The following is a 21,316-nucleotide window of genomic DNA, read 5'->3' on the forward strand; positions in this document are numbered from 1 at the left end:
AGGTAACTTAACTTAGGCACACTTCTCACTAGCATAAACTATTCTATCAATAAGTAGATGTTCTATCAAAGAGTAAACGTTCTATCAATGTGTAAGCTTTCTATCAAAGAATGAACCTTCTATCATGAAATAACTTTCGATCAACGAATAAACTTTCTAGCACTGAATAACTTTATATTAGTGGATCTTTTCTCTACTTCCTGGCATAGTGACACGGCAAGGGCGTTATCGACCATCCGGCGCCCATGGCAAAGTATGAGCTCATGCCCCCTCCAGCTAATCCTCTCGGGTCTTACCTTCGAGAAAAACTAACACACTGGGGTACTAAACCAGTGAAGAGGCCACCATATTGGGGTTTGCAAGGCCCGCATGGTAACACCTCGGTCAAGGGGCGGTATCGGCCATCTGGCGCCCAGTGACCCAAGCATGCTCATACCCCCCTTACGGTGGTCCCGTCGAACCTCAGCTAGGGGATTACTAAATCAACCGGACATAATCCAGTTGAGTCACGCCAGCTAATCATAATCTAATACTTTATCAGATGGAAATAACTTCCACTTTCGACTATTAATGAGCGCCTTGGGATAGCAGCACGCCAAAACCCACTGAGCCACTCAACAAAATATGAAATTCACCTATAAAAGAGTCATTCTAACTCTAAGTAAGGCATAATCCAATTCTTAGATAAATAAGGGGATGGTCCCCGCCTCCTACTAACACTCTCATTCTCTATAACTATTCTAAGCGCGAGGATTTCATAGTCGATAGCTTTTCGTATAAAGCGTACTCACTAGTATCTCATAGTTTTGATTCCATGCATATTATTACAATAAACAATAAACAATGATCTCTTGAAGGAAAATTGTATATAAGGGTTAAGTACTGCGTGTACGTACCTGTAAGCGTCACTGCACGACCAAAATTACAAAATTCACTCAACTAAGGTTCTATTTTTCTCTTATGAACTGGAAACCTATACAAGTTAGAAATAAAACTAATAAATCCCCTTAACTACTTTGTCGTACAACCTAAATACCAAAGTAACCATTATCACCTATTCAACATGAGCTTTTCGATTACTCTAGCACGTACACAACTCATTCAATACAAGTCAAAATCATTAACTCAATACAACATAAGTCTTTTCACCAATTTAAAAGTAAAAGCATATGTGAATCGTTCCTTTTCATCAACTAATTTTGAGTATATCGGTTCGCATTACCCAAAAATAACTTTAGCAACCATCGACGATAAGTTGACATTATGCTCTTGGCTTACTAACATTATGCATTATGACTTCCATAACAAACTAATAAGGGTACTTGTAATTCGCAACAATCAAACCATAACAACTAGCAACTATTATTCCCAATTTAACAACCAAAATCACTTCCATAATCAGCTACAATCATCACCATTACTAATTATCACAACAACAATCAATCGACTAAATTTCAAAATAATTTTTTAAGGTTATTTAATCAATCATCACACCACCCAAAATATAGCATAAAACACACATCATTAGTGATTTAATTTCTAAATCCAAACCCTAGTCATTTCGTGTTCAAAGATAACATATTTAATTAGTAACCATACTAAGATTCAAAGAAACTAATACAAAACCAGCACATCACCCATAATTTCAAATCAAACTTCAAACCCTAAGTCACAAACATGTTTAATTCATCAATCAAATTCTTACCTACAAAAAGATTCAATGAAATTAACACAACCAACATCAAACTCAATACACTTAATAAAACTCCAATTAAAAGCTAGAAAATTCAATAGAGAAAATAGAAGAGATGGCTTACAATGGGGGACTAGTAAAGGGTGAGGGTATAGGTGGTGGTTGTGGTGGTGTGGAGCACGAAAATGGTGGAGTAAGGCTGCGTGGGCTGCTGTAGTTGTTGTCACAACAGCTTGCTGCTGTTGTTGGGGCAAAACGCAGCAGCTGCTGCCGCTAGGAGGGAGGGGAAGGCTGGTTGCTGCTCGTGGAGGGAGACGGTGGTGCTTCCGGTTGAAGGGGAGGAGCCGCCAGTTGCTGTGTGCCGTGAGTGGTGCCGTGAGTGAGCCATTGAGTCTCCACAGGGAGAAGAGGAAGAAAGAGAAGAGAGGGAAGAAGGAGGGAGTGACGGCTGGTGGTTTGCACAAGAGTTTCAGGCCCTTTTATATGGTTATTATTATTATTATTATTATTATTATTATTATGTTTATTTATTTATTTATTTTCTAGGTTCACCCTCTTGAAAGGCCTAACTAGGAAAACTCACCTTCGAGTGCTCACATATTTTAATAAAATAATTATTTTGATTCGAACGTCTTTATTTAGAAATCGTAATTGTATTTTTAATATAAATATATGTTAATATTTAAATTCGTATATGAAAGGAGTTTATTAAAACTACTTCTAAATTAATTTAACATAATTATAAAATTTCCAAAAGTTCCAAAAGTTATTAAAATATTAATTAATGAAGTCAGAAAATCTCGGGGTATTACAGTTGCACATGATAATGTGAATTCTAAAGAAGACTTGGAGCTGACTGCACGTGAACATGTTCATCACGAGGTATGTCCATACAGGAAATTAATGGTTCTCAGCTTATGTGTAGGATACTAATCAAGTAATAGTGTTTTGATGGCAGACAGTGTTGTGTGCAATGTTGTTGGAATTGGTTTCATGGGGTTATGAACTTATGATGGAAGGGTTGTCACCTTGCATCAAGTCAGACATGTTTCTACAATGTCAAGGAACCAACTCAATTAAAATTTTAAGCTAATGGTTGAGGCCCCTGAATATGATATATTTTCTAACATACAGTGACAAAGAGGTTCATTCATAAAATGTGTTGGTTTGCTGAAGCACGCTTTAGAGGTTTAGATTGTCACCCTTTTGGGAGACATTAAAGAGGAGTTCATAACAATAATAGCATGTTTTCTATTCAAAGTGAATCAAGTGAAAAACTTACATAACTATAGGAATTTTCATAAATTTACATTATAAAACACCTACTTTAAATATCATAAACACATACTTCATATGCTTGAAACCCCTAATTCAAACATTATAAACACTTACTTCACATACCATAAACACTTTATTTATTTTTCATATCATAAACACTTATTATATATACACTAATGACCTACTATGCATACCAAAAAAGCAACCTTCACATACTTTAAACACCTACGAACAGTATTTTATGCATACTATAACCAGTTTTGGTTAATTGTATTTATTATTATGATATAGGGTTTGGCTAGATGATAGTAATCCGGATTGTGCATAAATAACTCGACTGACAAGATAATATCAATATGAATGCAACTGCAAAAACTTTGAGGCAAGTAATTGATTGTGTGATCATTGCTTACAAATATTACTTAACATTCTATATCTAAAATACCTAAAAATACATATTACATACCACATGGACGAAGTATGCTAAGAGGGAAGTATGGGAGTGCATGTTCTACAAATCAAAACGAAGCTCATAATGACGACAATAATATACAACACAAATTGGTTACAATACAATGGAAGTACAATATGGGACACAAGTCTATAATCTTATTCTAAAAATCACAACGTGATGAAGACACTAGAAAAGTTGTTGAGGAGTTGTATGTTAAGGCATATGAAGCTATAAGAAAAATTACAGTGCAAGATGAATTGTTCAAGGATATCAATTATAACCAGCGGTTACAAATGCAACGTTTGTTGTTTGTGACCCAGAAAAATTAGTCACAAAAGGAAGAAAAAAGAGAATTAAAGGGAGCTAATTCAAACATCGACAAAGAATAAGGAGTACATTCCGTAAACACCTAACAAACACATTATATAATGCATATAGTGAATATTCAGAAATGATACATATATATATGATACCTACTTTTAATTCTAAAATGCGTACTTTTAATATTATAAACTCTTACTTTAAATAAAAAAATTTGTATGGATAAGATAAAAAAAGTAGTAGGGTCTATTTTCAAAAAAATGATGGAAAATTGATTAATAACCAATATTCATGACTATTCTAATCAAATGTCTCAATTGATTTTGCACACTCGTCGATTAACTAAATATCTTGAATTGTTATTTGTTAATAATTAGGTTAAATGAGTATTGATAAAACTTACATTGAGACAAATAAATCGACATAACTATGTTTTAATTTATAATTGAGATAAAATATAAACTAAGGGTGATTAATTAAGATAACGTTGTAATTGTTACAAATAAGACGTTTGATTAAAATACAAAACATGTAAAATGAGGCCAATTGAGAATAGAGGTGTTCATTCATGTTATAGGGTTGGTTACGGATTGGTGTCATTCAGTTCAGTTGTATTTAGGATCGATTATTTTTGGGATACATGTTGCAGTGGGTCACACACGGGTCGGGTCAGTTAGTCACAATTCGTTTGAAGATCAATTATTCAAGTTATCGGGATTGCACCGGTTCGATGTTGGTTGAAATTTGTGTCAAGTGTCAATCGATCTCGAGTTGTCATCGGTTGATAATTAGTTCAATTTTATCGGGCATAGGTTGGGTTTAGGCATTATTTTCGAGTAGAATTAAAGGTACATTTTATAACTGATGACCAAATGCTATGTTCAATTATTAGTGATGAAAACTTTGTTACTTTTACTTGTTTAACTGTAAATTAAAATTTATGTTCTAGTATCATTTTTCATCTAATTTGATTAAAAATAGTTTAATAAACATTGACCATTGATTGTTGACTCTGAATATATATATATATATATATATATATATATATATATATATATATATATATATATATGTATATATATATATATATGTATATATATATATATATATAACTATGTATTTATAAAATTTAATTTATGAAAATATCTATGAAATAATTTAGTTGATTAACTAATAAGATGATAGAATATAAGTCGATCATACTTCTATATTTAATACGAAACTCTAGTTTATTGGAGTGAATGAAACTGATAAAAATAATCTATTATCTATATGGTCTTCAACTTGGTTTATTTAAGTGAAATGTTATAGTAATTATTCTAAACTAGTTATAAAGAATGTTCTAAACCAAATTATTTATTAGATTCTATATTAGGCTATTTTGTATTAGATTATGAAGCAATTAAATTATATAGTTGCATAACTAAAACTCAGATTTATTAGTTATTGATGATTAGTCAATATCAAATTAAGTAATCATAATTATCTATAAATCTTGAATTTGATCTAGTGAATGAATTATAAACAATGACTATGACTTATATAGTTTTTGTGGATGCACCTCAACATCTTACTAAGATATTAGAGTGTTTATAAGGTGCTTAATGGTTTATAATTGATGTCATGAGATTACCAGAAATAATATAACATTTTGCTTATTTTCCTATAATAATATCCACTTTTCATTACCATAAATAATACCAATTTAGGAGGATGTTTCCCTAGAATATCCCACATGTTAAAAATCAAACTATAGGAGATTATTTGACGAAAAAAATATGATAAATTAGTTAATAAACTAAGTTGATATTATTTTAGGAAATAACCCCTAAATTGGTGTTATTCATAATTAATTAAAAAATAGTATTATTGTAGAGAAATTAATAAAAGATTATATTGTTCACAGTAATTTTACCTTAATTTATTGATAAAGTTATTTACAATGTTGTAATACTGGAAAATATTTTTCAAACGTTCAACATTTAATAACTCAAATTAGTAAAAAATTTGCTAAAATTATTTGATAAACTTAAAATTAATCATAAATTTTTTGGAGTTTCGACTTGATTTCAATTAAATTTGGTTTGGATTTACAACAGCTAGGTTAAAAATCGATTCAGGTTTGTAATAGTTTGATTAAAAATGGTTTGAGTTAGTCTAGTCGAATCAAATTTAATTTCGTGCATGATTCAAATCAAATATACTCGATTCGATTAATGTCGGTTAACAACTCTATGTCGATTACAAAAAGCTGGTGCAAGTCGAGTAAACTTTTCCAATTCAGTAAACCTCAATAAAAACAGATTCGGTAAACCTCAGTAAACTTTCGACTTCAATTCGAATTTTCAGTATTTGTGGGAATACAATGTTACAAATCCCAATTGTTTTTCGCATGCCAACATTTTATACAAAAACATTGACGAACATAAGTAGATTTAGTTAGTGAAGACAACAATGGCGGAAACTTCCAGCTGTGATGAAACCACTCGTCTTCCTTATAAGCTCATGCTTTCTTGCCCTTATGGTCTCTCTCCTTCTCAGGTACATTTATCAGGGCAAATCCTAACCAAATCTATAATCTTTTTTCTTTTATCATATTTTTACTCTTTTTTTTTTATTTTGTGTAAGCAATTGTTTAGGCATCTTGCTATATTCTATTATTTTCAATGCACTATTGTTTTGGTTAATTGAAGGTTTCAGTGATTTTTGATAAAGCATATGATAGAATCCCTCATCCTGATCAGAATCTCGAGAATTCTATTGCTGAGGTAGTATGATCTCTTTATTTTGTCAATTATTTTGCTTAATTTTTTTTTATATAAAAAACGTTTCCGCCTTGTTTGGTAGATTTGGGATCGAAGAGTTCAAAAAAATCCATCATTGTTTAATGGGAAGAAGTTCAGAGTATGCATCTTCTTTCACTTGATTTACTTTACTTGAAATGGAATAATATTTGCTAAGGCCTCTAATGAGATTGATCATATTCCATTTGTCCCTTTGAGTTTGAGGTAGAAAAATGAATATGTTTTATACTTTTTGTTTGAATAATAAGAAAAAAAAATGGATGAATGAAAAATATGGATTAGATGAGATGAGAGCGTTAATTTGTGGATGAGATAAAAAATATGGGACAATAGCTAAAAGAAATGTTACAAAGTTGGAGAGACAGATTTAATTGGAGTGACCGTCAAATTCAAAAGACGGAGGGAGTAATTAGTATGTTAGTTATGTATGAGTCTATGTTACTCTGACTCTTCATTTTGGTTTACGTACCCGTGTCCGATCCTTAATGCTCGGACATTTGTATGACACTTAAACACTTCATTTTAGGCGTAAAATTGAATATTTAGACGTATCCGACGGTTGGACACGTACCAGTATCCAACATCAGTATCTTGAGTCCAAGCAACATAGGTATGAGTATGTAAGAAGATTTTGATGAACAATGAACAGGGAGAAATTTTACTAGATGTCCATAAATGCGACAACTTGTGCGATTTCTTGTTTCATGGACTTCCTTCAAAAATTTTGTTGTTAAAAGAACGAATATCTAGTAACTTTACCTAAAGAGTTTTGCAGTATGGTGGACATGCGTTCCATATTGATAATGTCTGTGATGGTGATCAAAAGCAAGGCTGTCATGTGTACTTGCACCTTGGTTTGACTGATTACAGGTTTATTGTATCTTCCTTTCGATTTTCATTTTTACATTGATTGTTTATGATAATTTTTATAGTAAAGTAGCCATCATGAACGCCAATGTTTACAGGGAGACTGTCCCCCACAGTTATTTTAGAGATGTTGCTAATACTAGTGTTGCTGTGTTTAGAATTTCTCCACTTTATTCTTCATTTGATAGTGCTGATTATAGTATTTGGTCCTAATGCTGTACTCCCTCTGTCATACATTACACTATTTTTTACTGGATGTTGCAAACTATTCAGCAAATTGCTTGCACTATTAAGTTTCCTTGCATTTACCCTCCAATTCATTTTTGTGCCAAAGGTAACCGTGCGTTTAGCTATGTCATAAAGGGATCACTTCCTATCTAGTTGACTAGTATTGTTTGGACTGTATGTCTATGACTGTGGTTTAACTCTTGGGCAATAAGTTGAGTCTTCTTGTATCATTTCAGTTGGATATATTACGAGGATGATGAGAGTTTGTTGAGTTCTAGAGAAGTCTTGAATCATCCGCTATTAGTTAACAAATGCCACAGTTCTGTTGTAATTCTTAACACAGCATTAGGAGCAAAATTTTCTCCACTTTATTCTTCATTTGATACTTTCTAAGAGGGGTATGTACTAAATATGTTGTAATTTTAAAAAAGGATTTCTAGGAACAAATGTGCAAAACTTAATTCAACAATATAAGAGAGAGCAAAGCTCACTTATGGGCTTGTCTTCTTAAGGGGTTGAGCTTCAATACACAGTTCTGCTTGAGTCTAGGTTGGCTTCTCTAGTGCTGTTTCTAAGATTTCCCTATTCGACATTTGAAGTCAAATCACATAGAACCCTTTAGTCTGTTGTCCTATGCGGCTCTGCCACTCTGAATCTCTTGTGCTCAAGGGAGCTATTTTCGTGTGTTTTCACCTTATGTTAAAATTTTCCAAGCTTAGGTTCGGTAGTCTGCATCATGCTTTGCAGAATTGTCTCATATGCCACTCTGGAGCTCTCGCTATCTTCTTTAATTCTACCATGGAAAGGATAATAATTTCCATCTTTCCAAAGAGTGGCCCTTATAGCTTTGTTTGCAAGTAGTGTCATTTTGATGATTTCTGGTTTTGCTAATCAGATCTATTGTGTGTATTCATTTAGGACTTTCGTGGGAACAAACTTAAATCCAATGTGGGAAAAGTTTCTAGTTCAATCAGAAGGTAGGTCACGAACCAATACTGTTGGATTTATTATTTGACTTGTATGCTAACAAAATCAAACATTTTGATAGAAGTATAGCTTTTTTCCTGCAATAGACTGTAGTATTGTACTAAGAAAAAGCTTTCTAGAAGCTACTTAATCCGAACCTCATGATGTGCGATCCAAGTGTCGAATGTGCTAAACATAAATGCTAGCTAGAATCAGTCTCATCATCATCATTATCATCCCCAATATGTCCCGCTCATACTAAGCTAGAATCAGGCAAACCATGATCAATTACAACCCTTGGCTTGCAAGAGGCAGGGGACTTCCTAATCGTAGTGCTCTTCTAAGGAAAAATGAAACTGGATATTTTTGATTGATCTATCGACTGACTACCTCCCATTATTACAAGCTTACAGCTTTTCACTCCAACCTTTTACAACCTCACATCAATACTCTGTATATGTATTTAGTTATTTTCTATATGTCCCCTGTCTCCTGAAATACTATCTCTGACATGACAATATTTTTCCCGTTTCCTTTCTTGTGTAAGTGAACACGAGATGATTTTGTTCCAACTTCCATTCTTTTTATAATGCTACGAAAATTTTTCCAAATTTGACAACGAATGTTCTTGACCAAGTACATTAGTCATCTTGGCGAATAATATTAACATTATGGTTGCTTAAGTTTCTGTTTGTTCTGATTTGCGGTTAAAAGTATGGTTTTGTGTACAATATACTGAATTTACTATAATTATTTAAGAGTTGCTTACCACGATGTCGTTTTCTAATTATATGCAGGGTTTGAACTTGTATTTTTGTTTGTTCATTTTGATATTGCCGATACACGGAGTTCATATTCTGAAAAGCAATATATGTATTTGGCATAGATACCAATAATGCATGAGTTTTTTTTTCCTAGATGAAACTGTACGATGTCAACACACATCAAATCCTCTGGGTAACGGTGCAATTGTAGAGACTTCTGATGGAAAGATTCTTCTGCTGAAACGAAGTAATAATGTTGGGGAATTTCCCGGACATTTTGTTTTCCCTGGTGGACATCCAGAGGTAAATAAAGAAAGTGCTGTGTTTCTTCGGTTCAGATTATTACGTAATGTCATTCCATTAGACGTACTTATGCACTTGAGCATGTGCAAGTACTCGTTGATCTTCCTGAAATATCAAATGGATGATTCTTTCCCTTGTTTTCTTCGATCATGAACACAATATGCCTATTATATCACAAATATGTTTCAAGGCGTAGTTGTTTTTACATCTTTTCGTTATTCCAACACGTTGCTAATATCGTAACTATTCATCTTAATGCTTTATGCGCCATTGATTTACTGCAGCCGGAGGAGGTTGGAATCATGTCTCACGATAATGTGGTCCCTGAATCGCTTAGTACAAGAGTTTCCTTGGAGATGTTTGATAGTATCATTCATGAAGTGGTAGAAGAAACTGGAATACCAGCCATATCCTTGGTATGTTGAAATTATTATCAGCTTAATATATTTGCTGCCTTTTCCAATGATCAAGTAAAGTTTATTTACATCTAATTTTCTATTCGGGATCTACTAATTGCTTTCCATAAGCACCAGCCTCACAAGAGGATTAATATATATTTATGCACTACTAGTATAGAAACTCGTGTAATACACGATTTTTTTAGCATCGACATATATAAACATATGATATTACAAAGTATAGCCAGAGATATTATGCAGTAGAATTACTCAATTTTGACAGTTGTATGTATAAATTAACCCTGTAATTTTGGAAATTGTCAATAATATAGTATGTTGTATATTATAGTCTCTAACTTACTCAATTTAACTATAAATAAATGCTAGTTAAAGATACTTTAACGGTAGAGATATTTCTCAAGATCAAATACCATGTCATTTTTCTTTAGGCCAATAAATGAGTTTCACTTGGCAGAATACTCTTTAGTTGTGACACTTGGAATTTTCGAAGCTTTTTACTATGATGTATGATCTGTGACCGAGTTCTCTTATCAGTTGTGCAATTTCTCTCAACCCAATATTGATGATGAATCTGATTGTGTTTTTGCAGGCCAAGCCAGTTTTTATTGGTATATCAAGAAGGGAGATGAATGTGCGACCTACTGCTTTCTTCTTTATAAAGTGCTCGCTCGAGTCTAAAGAAGTTGAGAAGTTGTATGGCTCTGCGCAGGACGGCTTCGAGTCTACTCATCTTTACGCAATTTCGAAGGTTATATTTTGGATCATAACTTCAGCATTTACATCCAGTCCAAGTGATAACTTTCTTGCTGCTTTTATTCATATTTCCAGATTTCTATGTTGCTGGTATTTATGTACCGTGTTATCATCAAGCTGCCTAGGTTGGTTTTCAACTTGAATGCTAAATAGTAAATGATATTGTTAATTGTCAGGATGAACTGGATAGCGTTGCATGGAAGATGCCGGGATGCCACCATGGCGGCGTTTCTCTCTACCGATTGATGTTGAACACTGTGGGTGGTCGTCTTCCTTAAACTTACTCAAATTCTTGTTACATTGAATAGGTTAACAAAACATATTTAATTTTATAGACTTTCAATAATATTAGTTCGTAGTTTATTTCTAATATCAAATCCTGATCTTAGAACAAGAAATCTACTCATTAATTATGGAGAATAACATAAAATTAGTGAATAAAACTAATTACTAGACATGATAGAAATAAATAAAGAAGACAATTAAATAATAAATAAAAAACGAGTAAAAAGAAACTTACAAATTGAATTGCAACTGAACTTTTAATTGCATAAGGAGTTGAAAGTAATAAAAGAACATATAAAAACTGAGTTTTACAAAAAAAAAAAAAAAAAAAAAAAAAAAAAAAAAAAAAAAAAAACTAAGAAATAAGGAAAAATAATTGAGAAAATAAAAACTTTAACACTTGTAAACAAACTAAAAATGTAGTCTTTAAATGAAAACCCTAGTTCCTATTTATACTTGGAGGAGAATCCTCCCAAAATAACTTAAACAACCCTAAAAACTCTTACTTAAATTAAAATAAATTAAAATAGAACAATACTATAGTTGTGGGGAAGCGCGTGTTGGGGCTTCAGCAGTCATGACTTTTTAAGATGACTCGTCGCATACTTTTTGCCTGGAATGAAGAACTTCGAAAATTTCGCGGCTGAGTTGTAGCTTTTATTCGGCGACTTGTCACCTATCTTTTGAACTCTTGTTGGACGAGTGTTCGAGTCGTGATTTTTGAGAGGAGCTTAGCTACGACTCATTGCTTTTTCCTTGGGGCTTTATGAGCTTGTTTTCTTCACATTTTAAGGGTCTTAGACTATTTCTCCAAACTTCATCCTTTTATTATTCCGTAAGACAAAATAAAACTCCAATTTTTGCCTTAAATCACATAAACACAAAATTAAACTTATAAGACAAAAATATGAGAACTTACATTAAAAACCCATAAATAGTCCTAAAAATCATCATAAAAGAAGTGAAAATTAGTATTAATAAGTGATAATAAATACATTTATCAAACTTCCTCATGCTTAATCTTTGCTCGTCCTTTAAATAATCAAAGTGAAAAAAATGAAAAATTAAGGCTAAGACATGGTCTCCAAATCCTATTGAACTTATGCATTTCTTTCCTAAATTTCTCTAATTTCCAGCTAAAAATCCAAATATCCTAAATACTTATCCCTTCATTTGGCTAATACTAACACACCACATATAAGAGTACAAAACAAAAGGTACCTACACTTCAACCTCCTTATATCTCCTAAATTTCGTCACTTATTCTTCCAATGGTGATTTACCCAAATACATACAACATACCTTATAACTCCTACTTATTATGTTGCCAACTCCAACTACAAATGAGATTCAAAATTTTTAAAATTTCTCTTTGTCTCTCAATTTTACTAGCAACTCATTTTAGATTTTCATCCTAGCCACTCATTAACTTTTTCATTTCTCACTTGCTCACCCACTCATGCAGTTCTTTTACCTAGGGTGGCCTTTTGAATTTTTAACCTAACTGAGCTTTTCTCTTTTAAAATATTTTTATTTCTTATCCTTTTTCAATATAGAGCAATGTACAAACTCAACTATAATATATATTGAGAATACAATTTAAATACAAGCTAGGCTTATACAAAATATAAGGTAGCAAACATGAATAAGCAAGCAAAGGGTTCCCCATGCTTGCTTTTCATGGTGAGTAGCAAGTTAGTGTTCAACAAACCTTATAAAAATAGGATTTTCAATAACCCTAGATAAATCAGTTAAAACACAAGAATATAGAGCATAAAACCTACCTAATGAAATACTAATATTGAATTGGGATAACACCATCAATTGCAACATTACCTCTTAAAACAATAAACATCATTTCTACTTATGACTCCCCAAAAGTAAGAGGCTTTATATCCTAATCCTTCTTTTCTCTCATAAAATGATCTTACTTTAAAAGTCCCATTAAAAAATAACATGCGAAAATTTAAGTGCAAACGGCTAAGTGGGTTAAGGTGTGACAATTTAGTGAATTTAAAATTATAGAGAAAGATAACGATAGGAATAGAAATATACCTGCAAGTTTTGTGGCAAAGGATGAAAAACAACATCGGCCAATGATTACTCACTCTAATTTTGCTTACACCGCCTTCACAGGTTTTCGGCTATGACTCTCTTCCTTTTTTTTCATTTTTTTCGTTTTTCAGGGTAGGGGTAAATAAAAAACAGTAAAATCCAAAGAACAATAAAAGAATCCTAATATAAGAAAGCATTAAAAATTATACTAAGAAAGCAATAAAATCTACAACTAAACAAGTGTAGACCCTCCATGCTTATCGAAAGCATTGTACTCAATGCTTTACAGTATAGCAAAGGAATAAAGACATATTAACACAAAAGCACACACTGATAGAGGAATTATAGGTTCCCATAAGTGACCAATAGAAGAACCACAACAAAAGAAGGAAAATGACTTCTGTCTAAAACTCTTTGACTCCAAGTGAGCCTCTTTCTCTCTCTCTCTGGCCCTTCGAATCAGCAATATGGACCCTAGGGTACCCGCAAAATGTGTAGTCTGAGCACCCTAAGCCATCATGGAAGCGTTCAGACGAGTATTAATATCATATATGTCTGAATCATAAGAGTCATATAGCTCATTCCAATAGTAGTTGCAGGTATCTTGGAGGGTTTATAGACTATATCCAAATGGTCTATACGACCCTCCATCTGGTCAAATCGTCAAGGATTCGCTAACGCTACGCCTGGTCTTCCTTATATGATTTTAATTGTACTTAATATGTGTTCAATGGTACAACAAAACTCAATTAAATGCAATTAAAATTTTCAATACTTATTTAAAACCTAATTAATCTTTCTCAACTATCTCTTGTTTTTTTTTTTTACATTTTAACAAAACTTCCCAAATTATATATATATATATATATATATATATATATATATATATATATATATATATATATATATATATATATATATATATATATATATATATTTGAATTTTTTATTAAATTTTTTTATCAATTGTGCTTCCATTAAGTTTCAGTTCTAGATCCATCATATATGATAGCATATGGGTACGTGTGTTTATTATATACATGATTCGTGACATTAATTATAACAATAATAATAACGAAATTCAAAGACTGATGGCAACAAGGGGAGACTATTTTGTTCTCGTTACAAATAGGTTTATAAATCAATTTAAAATAACCCTCAAGTATTGACTTTAATCTCATTGATCAATAGGTTAATACATTGTTACGAGTGGTTATGGGCTTATGGCTGGCCTCAAGGATAGAATATTATACAAGTGTCATTGCTTACATCTTAATGAAATCAGAATACAGAAATTTGAATTTATTCAATTATTATAAAAAAACAAGAAATTATTAACTAATTATATAAATTGTAATGAAATATTTACATATCTAGAGATGCTCATATTTTATAATTACAAATTCTTGTGAGAGACCATCTCTAATTGAGCCGGCCCATTATATATTTTTTGAAATATTATAAGTAGGCATTAAGAATGATGTAAGTAGACATTTAAGATATTAAATATAGACATTAAGGATACGATAAGTAAATATTAAGGATAATATAAGTAGGCATTAATCTTTAATGAGTTGGGCTTGAAATACGTGTCTCAAAGAGACGGTCTCTTAAGAGACTAGCTGTTTTATAATTTTACCATAAAATATGAGGACTCATTTCTACTAATACTCGTGAATCTACAATAAAGCACTCAATACTACGTGGTATTGAGGAGAAAAAATATTATGTAGTTATATTTTTTATCCAGTTACGACCACACACAAACCAAAGCTCTAAATGATGATATAACAGTTAAATATAAGGTTCTACGTCTCTCTAAGAAGCTGTTTAAATTTCAACATGATTCAGCGGTTGAAATGGTGAATAATCATAATTCTTTAAGGTTGTCTGAATAAACTCAAATCGCACTTACTTTGTGCTTGCTCTTCTGTATGTTTCTTTGTTATTTACTCTTAATTGTACTCTTATGTTGTAGTTAAAATATATTTTTGAGTTTTGAAACTAACTGAGTATTCTTTTGGAGATTAATAAAAGGAAAACTTGTTAATTTTTTTTCTTTAATTTTATATTAAATTACTAACCACTACTAACTAATTTTTATATGAAGTAATACCTTTTCAAACAAAATCACTAAAAATCTAAAAACAAAATAGAAAACTTATTCAACTTTAAAACTTATTATATATTCTAACAAAGAATTACAAGACTTTAGAACATAACGGATACTTTATAAGATGAGATGTCATTATATATATCAACATTGATTTATACGATAATGAGTTAATATGTAATTTTAAATCGTCAATATGTATTATAAATAGTATTTTAATAGAAAACTTGTTTTTGAACATAAACTTTTCTATCAATTACAAGTTTACCTTTTCCCTTTAATTTTCCTTCAAATTCAACGTCAAGTACTATAAAAGGACTAAACAAATATCTTACTTCACATAGGGTCTTTTCATTGGGATTAGTTGAGAAATGGTGAGAAAAAGTTACTACCGGTCTCTCCTCTCTTCCATTGTCATCTTTTTAATTATTTTTAGTTTATATTTTATTCTAATTTATAATTAAGTTGAAAATATAATTGATTAACATCTTTATAATTAATCTCAATACAAATTTATTTACATTTATTTTTTATAACTTTTAGTTTTGCCAATTAGAGATATTTATATAAGTGAATTTACATGTGCGGAAAAACAAAAGGAAAATGATAATGGAATAGGAGTAAAATATAAGAAGTCAAAATAAATTTCTATTTCATATGTCTCTATGAAATTCTATACTTTCAGTTTATACTGGAAAAAAAAAATCATATTGGGTGTCACATTATTTTATTGCCCATACTTCAAAAAGTGTGGCCTATAGTATAGGCGACATTAATATAATTTAACGCGATAATTGTCGTCCTATATGTGTTGTCTATATTTCTATTTTAGATAGTGTTCTCACCCCTTTCTTTACACATTCTTTCATTTTCTCTCACTATCAATACTAACCACACAATTTTAACGGTTTCTAACACTTTCTTAATACTTGTATTATTCGTGGGTGTTGCAATCTCTTAAAAATGTAGAGAGAATAGATAAAACAATCAAAAACGATGATTTGTTAGTTGACATGAAAAATAAAATGCATTTAATTAATTAGGATTATGATAATAATAGAGTGATTGAAATGAGTAAAGCATCTAATCAAATAATGTTATTAAATTAACAAGTACTTCTACTCTTCTAGAAGTTGCCTAATTGTTCTGTTGTTCTCTACGTGATTGAAATTTGAAAGATATTCTGTTAACCATTAGAAATGCAGAAAGTAGGAGTAGTACCTTTCGTGTGAATGGGCCCCACTGAGATACCTAATCGTTGTTTGACCATAAGTATCTAATGATCCAAAGTAGATAAACCTTTTGTTAATCAGTGAGACTGTTTTTCAAGTTTTCAAAGTCAATATTCAACAACTGCCTAGATACTTGTGCCACTTTATTTTGTGGTTTTTATTAATTGTTACAGATAGTGATATTACATAGTGATATTTTGTGAGAAGAAATATTACTATTTGTAACAATTAATAAAAACTAGAGGAAGTATATTTCCTCCATTTCACTTTAAATATTTCACTTGCTTTTTACACATTTGTCAATGCATTAATGCAATTTTTAATATCTCTAATTGAATTAAGAATGATTGATGAATAGTACTCAAAAAGCAAATTGGGACCTTTAAAAAAACGAAGGGAGTATATATATATATATATATATATATATATATATATATATATATATATATATATATATATATATATATATATATATATATATATACATATATATATATATACATATATATATATATACATATATATATATATACATATATATATACATATAGATATACATATATATACATATACATATATATATACATATATATATATATACACACATATATATATATACACATATATATATATATATACATATATATACATATATACACATATATATACATATATACACATATATATACATATATACATATATATATATACATATACATACATATATACATATACATACATATATACATATATATATATATACATATATACATATATATATATACACATATACATATATATATATATATATATATATATATATATATATATATATATATATATATATAAGGATTTTTGTTTGATTTTGTTTGGTTACTATATATACAAAAAATGATACTATATTATAAATTAAAAACATTTTAAAAATTATGTCATAGTTACCTTTCTGTGTAACATAGTTACTTTTACAATTATGAGTTTTTGGCTCAATCGCGATCATAAATTTTTTTTTATTTTAGTGAAATCAAGGGTGTAGAGTCCTTCTTACCCTTCTCATTTTCAACCCCTTCTCAATGGGTTCCTCCCTAATATGGCTTCTCAATAAAATCATACGTAAGAGCGAATCCGATAGATAACATACTTTAATGTCCCATGAGATTGCTCTTCATGTTCTAAGGGGATGGCACAAGAATGAAAAAAGTGAGTGGGTGGATAAAATAGTGAGGTATTATAGGTGGGATTATGTACTTTTATGGTAATAATAGATTTTAATGTAAGAAAAAAATTTAAGTTGTAGATTTTGTAGGATATTATAAGTAGATGGACTAATACAGTGAAATAGACTAAAATAATAAATGAGGCAAAATTAAAAAGACATAAATGAGCATAACAAAAATTGTAACCTCAACCAAAGTTTATAGCTAATGCTCCATTTTATTATGTTAAATAAGTGAAAAAGGTTTTTAAGTATAATTTTTTATATAATACTTTGTGGATTGCAAAAGATTAATTATATTAGTCATTTTATACCAAATATTTGTATAAAATGTTCTTTTTATACACACACCATGATGTTCTTTTTATATATATGGACATTTTGGTTTATTCACAATGTTTTACATTATTTTTTTAATTTGTATGTTTTTTCTTTATTTAATAAACTTTATTCACTTAAGGTGTTTGATCCCGACATAATTTTATGTGGATTATTGTTTTTCTTATTTTCTATTGTTTGGTTTTTCAAGGAATTCTATATAAAAAAATTAGAGGAAAAGTATTTTCCATTTCTTTGAAAGCATTTTCCTCTAGATTTGAAAGGAAGATAATTCTCTTTTGTTTTTTCATCTCGTTAATGTAAGTGTCCAAACTCGTGACTTTGAACACTTGATCGAACATGCCTTAACTTGTATTTTGGATAAAAACGATGAGGATATGTTTGGAACGATTGATGAGGTGTTTAACATGGAGCGTTTGAGGCTCTATTAAGGTGAGAAACCATGTCTTGAATGAGGCAAGGCATGGGAATGAGGTTGGTCGAACAAGGCAACACTCGAAGAACAAATGGTGGGCTGTATAGAGGGTCTGCTTGTTCGAGCAGAATAGTGTTCATCCGAGCAGAAGTCAGGTCAGCAGGCAATAGCATTCTGTTGAGGTTGCTTGTTCGAGCAGGTCCCATGGACTCGTTCGAATAGCCTTGCCTCGAATTCTATTTTGGTCAATTTTTCTACTTGAAGGGTGAAAGATTGTGTAACTCCTTGTTGAATGTTATGTTTATTGTTGTTTATTGTCATATTTATTGTGATGATTATTATTAATGTTAGTTATTTAGTTTAATTGTGATTAATGTGTAGTTCTAGAATGATGTACTCCTTTCCTATAAAAGGAAACATCATTCATAAAACAAGATACACCACAAACACACATATTGTGAGACGGCTATTATATTGTAAGAAACTTGAGAGTGTTCTTCTTTATTCTAGTATTTATGATCTTGAGAGGGTTATTGTTAAGATAGAAGAGTGTTTATTTAAATTGTGAGAGGGCTATTACAGAATAGTGCTCGTCCGAGCAGAAGTCAGGTCTACAGGCAATAGCATTCTATTGAGGCTGCTCGCTCGAGTAGGTCATGGGCTATTTCAAGCAGCCCTATCTAAGATTCTATTTTAGTAAGTTTTGCTACTTGAAAGGCATTAAAAGGTTGTGTAACTCCTTGTTTAATGCTATATTTATTTTAGTTTATTGTCATACTTATTATGATGATTATTGTTGATGTTAATTGTGTCGTCTAATGGTGATTAATGTGTGGCTCTAAAATGATGTACTCCTTGCCTATATAAGGATACATCATTCAAAGAACAAGATACATCACAAACACACATATTGTGTGAGGGCAAATACTTTGTAAGAAATTTGAGAGTGTTCTTTATTCTAGTATTTGTGATCTTGAGAAGGTTGTTCTCAAGATAGAGGAGTGTTTATTTATTCTATATTGTTGAATCTTTATAAATAAAACTATATTTGAGGGGGAGGTATCCAAAATACCTCATAAACACTTGTATTCATCTTTCCTAATTGTTTCCATATTATTTTTCAATTAGATAACCTCTTGAAGCTTTCATTTCACATCTCAACATTTTTATTTGTTTTAAGATATTTTCATTCAAACAATAAAATAAAAAATATTTTGACATTTTTGAAAAATAATATTGAGTTATTAGGTTTTAATTCGTAAATAAGTACTTTTATGATGAAAGTTAAAATTTTATTTACTTTGATGATGAAAGTCAAAATTTTGTTACCACTCCATTTTTAGCTCAAAAAACTATTATAATTATTTAACAATATTAAGATTTCCCCTTAGTCCTTAAGAGTTCAATTAAATTAATTTTATAATTAATTACTTACTTTCATAAAATAATTTGGTTACAAACTTAAAGCTGAAATAGCAATTCATTAAATGAGCACAAACAGCTCAATATCAAACCTTAATACTAGATCTTTCATATTCGTCAACATTATAAACCAATTTTCAAGACATTTGATTTTGCACTCAATCATTCATTATATAAAATTATATTAATTCAACCATTAAAAACTACATTTTTAATAAATAACTTAAATGATATTAAACGTGAATAAAATATTTATAATATTTAATAAATAAGAAATTAAAGATAATAATAAAAAAAATAACCTTACTTGATAAAAACCCAATCAGAACAAAGAAATAAGACTACAGAAATAAACATAATCAAAATTATTAGATTAGAAATATTCTCATAATTGCAAATTTAAGATCTAAAAATGTATAACAATAGCTTCTAGGTTAAAACTCTCACAAAGAACTATAACGTAGTAAAAACATAAAAGATAGGATGATAACTAGATGATTATATCTAACCAGGAGTTTTATCGGTACTCCCTAATAGTAATAAGTAATCAAAATAAAATAAAACAACCTAAATAATTAAGTTAACTGACGACCTTTAATATTCACCTTCAACGACCCGTCAGGTCATCTATTTCTCGGCAAAACATACCAAAAATAACTTTTTTTTCTTAAAAAAAAGGTAGACGTGAAAGTCAAAGATTCGTCGAATCTGTGACATGCGATAAACTATGCATTTTTAAATTACCTCTATTTCTTGTTAGATTATCGGTATTAGGCATGTGCGTACTGTTGGAAAGCCATTGAATTCTTATTTCCATAGTAATAGGTTTTGCATCAATAATCTCTGTGGCAAATGTTAAGATTAAAATGGCATACATATTCTACTACACACAAGCCCTTAACAATTTCTAGTATACAAAATCCTAGCAAACAAATTTAATAAAATGGCATACTTTATTTAACTTTTTTCTTTCTAGAGTATTAATTTCATAGTTCAATTAACGATTTTTACATAATTTCAAATTAAATAATATATTTCATCAGATCAAACGTCCTGCTGTCAGTTATAAACTTGAGCTATAACTATAATTTAAAAACTACCGGTAAATTGAGTTGTATCAAATAACAAAAAACTACCACTAAGAATGGGAAGTGTTTAGCTGTGTCAGATTTTTAGCTTTTTTTTTTTTAATTATTCTTGTATGAGAATAATAGGTAATAATGCACGTGTGAAGGAATATTAATTTTTCTTTTCTAAAAAATTGGAAGTATATTTTACAACTTTGAAATTGTAAATTCATGTGAGTCCAAATTCTATAGGAATACAAAACGCGTAAGAATTAAAATACATCGGAATTGGGATCATTTTGAATTTCCATAAGAACATGTA

General features: G+C 30.3%; 1 protein-coding gene across 3 annotated transcripts; it reads left to right on the forward strand.

Moving 5' to 3' along the window:
- Positions 1 to 5,896: 5,896 nt before the first annotated feature.
- Positions 5,897 to 11,227, forward strand: LOC130813312 (nudix hydrolase 9). 3 transcript variants are annotated; one of them, XM_057679121.1, is made up of 9 exons: positions 5,897 to 6,287; positions 6,440 to 6,514; positions 6,594 to 6,650; positions 7,326 to 7,420; positions 8,564 to 8,622; positions 9,530 to 9,678; positions 9,963 to 10,094; positions 10,687 to 10,845; positions 11,027 to 11,227. In XM_057679121.1, the coding sequence occupies exons 1-9, from the start codon at positions 6,201 to 6,203 to the stop codon at positions 11,126 to 11,128; spliced, it is 915 nt and encodes a 304-aa protein (XP_057535104.1). In that variant the 5' UTR covers positions 5,897 to 6,200; the 3' UTR covers positions 11,129 to 11,227. The 3 variants fall into 3 exon arrangements, with proteins under 3 accessions (XP_057535104.1, XP_057535105.1, XP_057535106.1); XM_057679123.1 differs by having other exon boundaries at positions 5,976 to 6,287; positions 7,316 to 7,420; XM_057679122.1 differs by lacking the exon at positions 6,594 to 6,650.
- Positions 11,228 to 21,316: the final 10,089 nt, after the last annotated feature.

The sequence above is a fragment of the Amaranthus tricolor genome, chromosome 5 (genome assembly GCF_026212465.1).
Source record: "Amaranthus tricolor cultivar Red isolate AtriRed21 chromosome 5, ASM2621246v1, whole genome shotgun sequence".
Classification (NCBI taxonomy): domain Eukaryota; kingdom Viridiplantae; phylum Streptophyta; class Magnoliopsida; order Caryophyllales; family Amaranthaceae; genus Amaranthus; species Amaranthus tricolor.

Bases quoted from the DNA above. Each gene is read 5' to 3' on its own strand.
- LOC130813312 (XM_057679121.1), top strand. From the start codon at position 6,201: ATGGCGGAAACTTCCAGCTGTGATGAAACCACTCGTCTTCCTTATAAG. The intron at 6,515-6,593 runs GTAGTATGATCT...CTTGTTTGGTAG, and splicing joins TCGAGAATTCTATTGCTGAG to ATTTGGGATCGAAGAGTTCA. The intron at 9,679-9,962 runs GTAAATAAAGAA...GATTTACTGCAG, and splicing joins TCCCTGGTGGACATCCAGAG to CCGGAGGAGGTTGGAATCAT.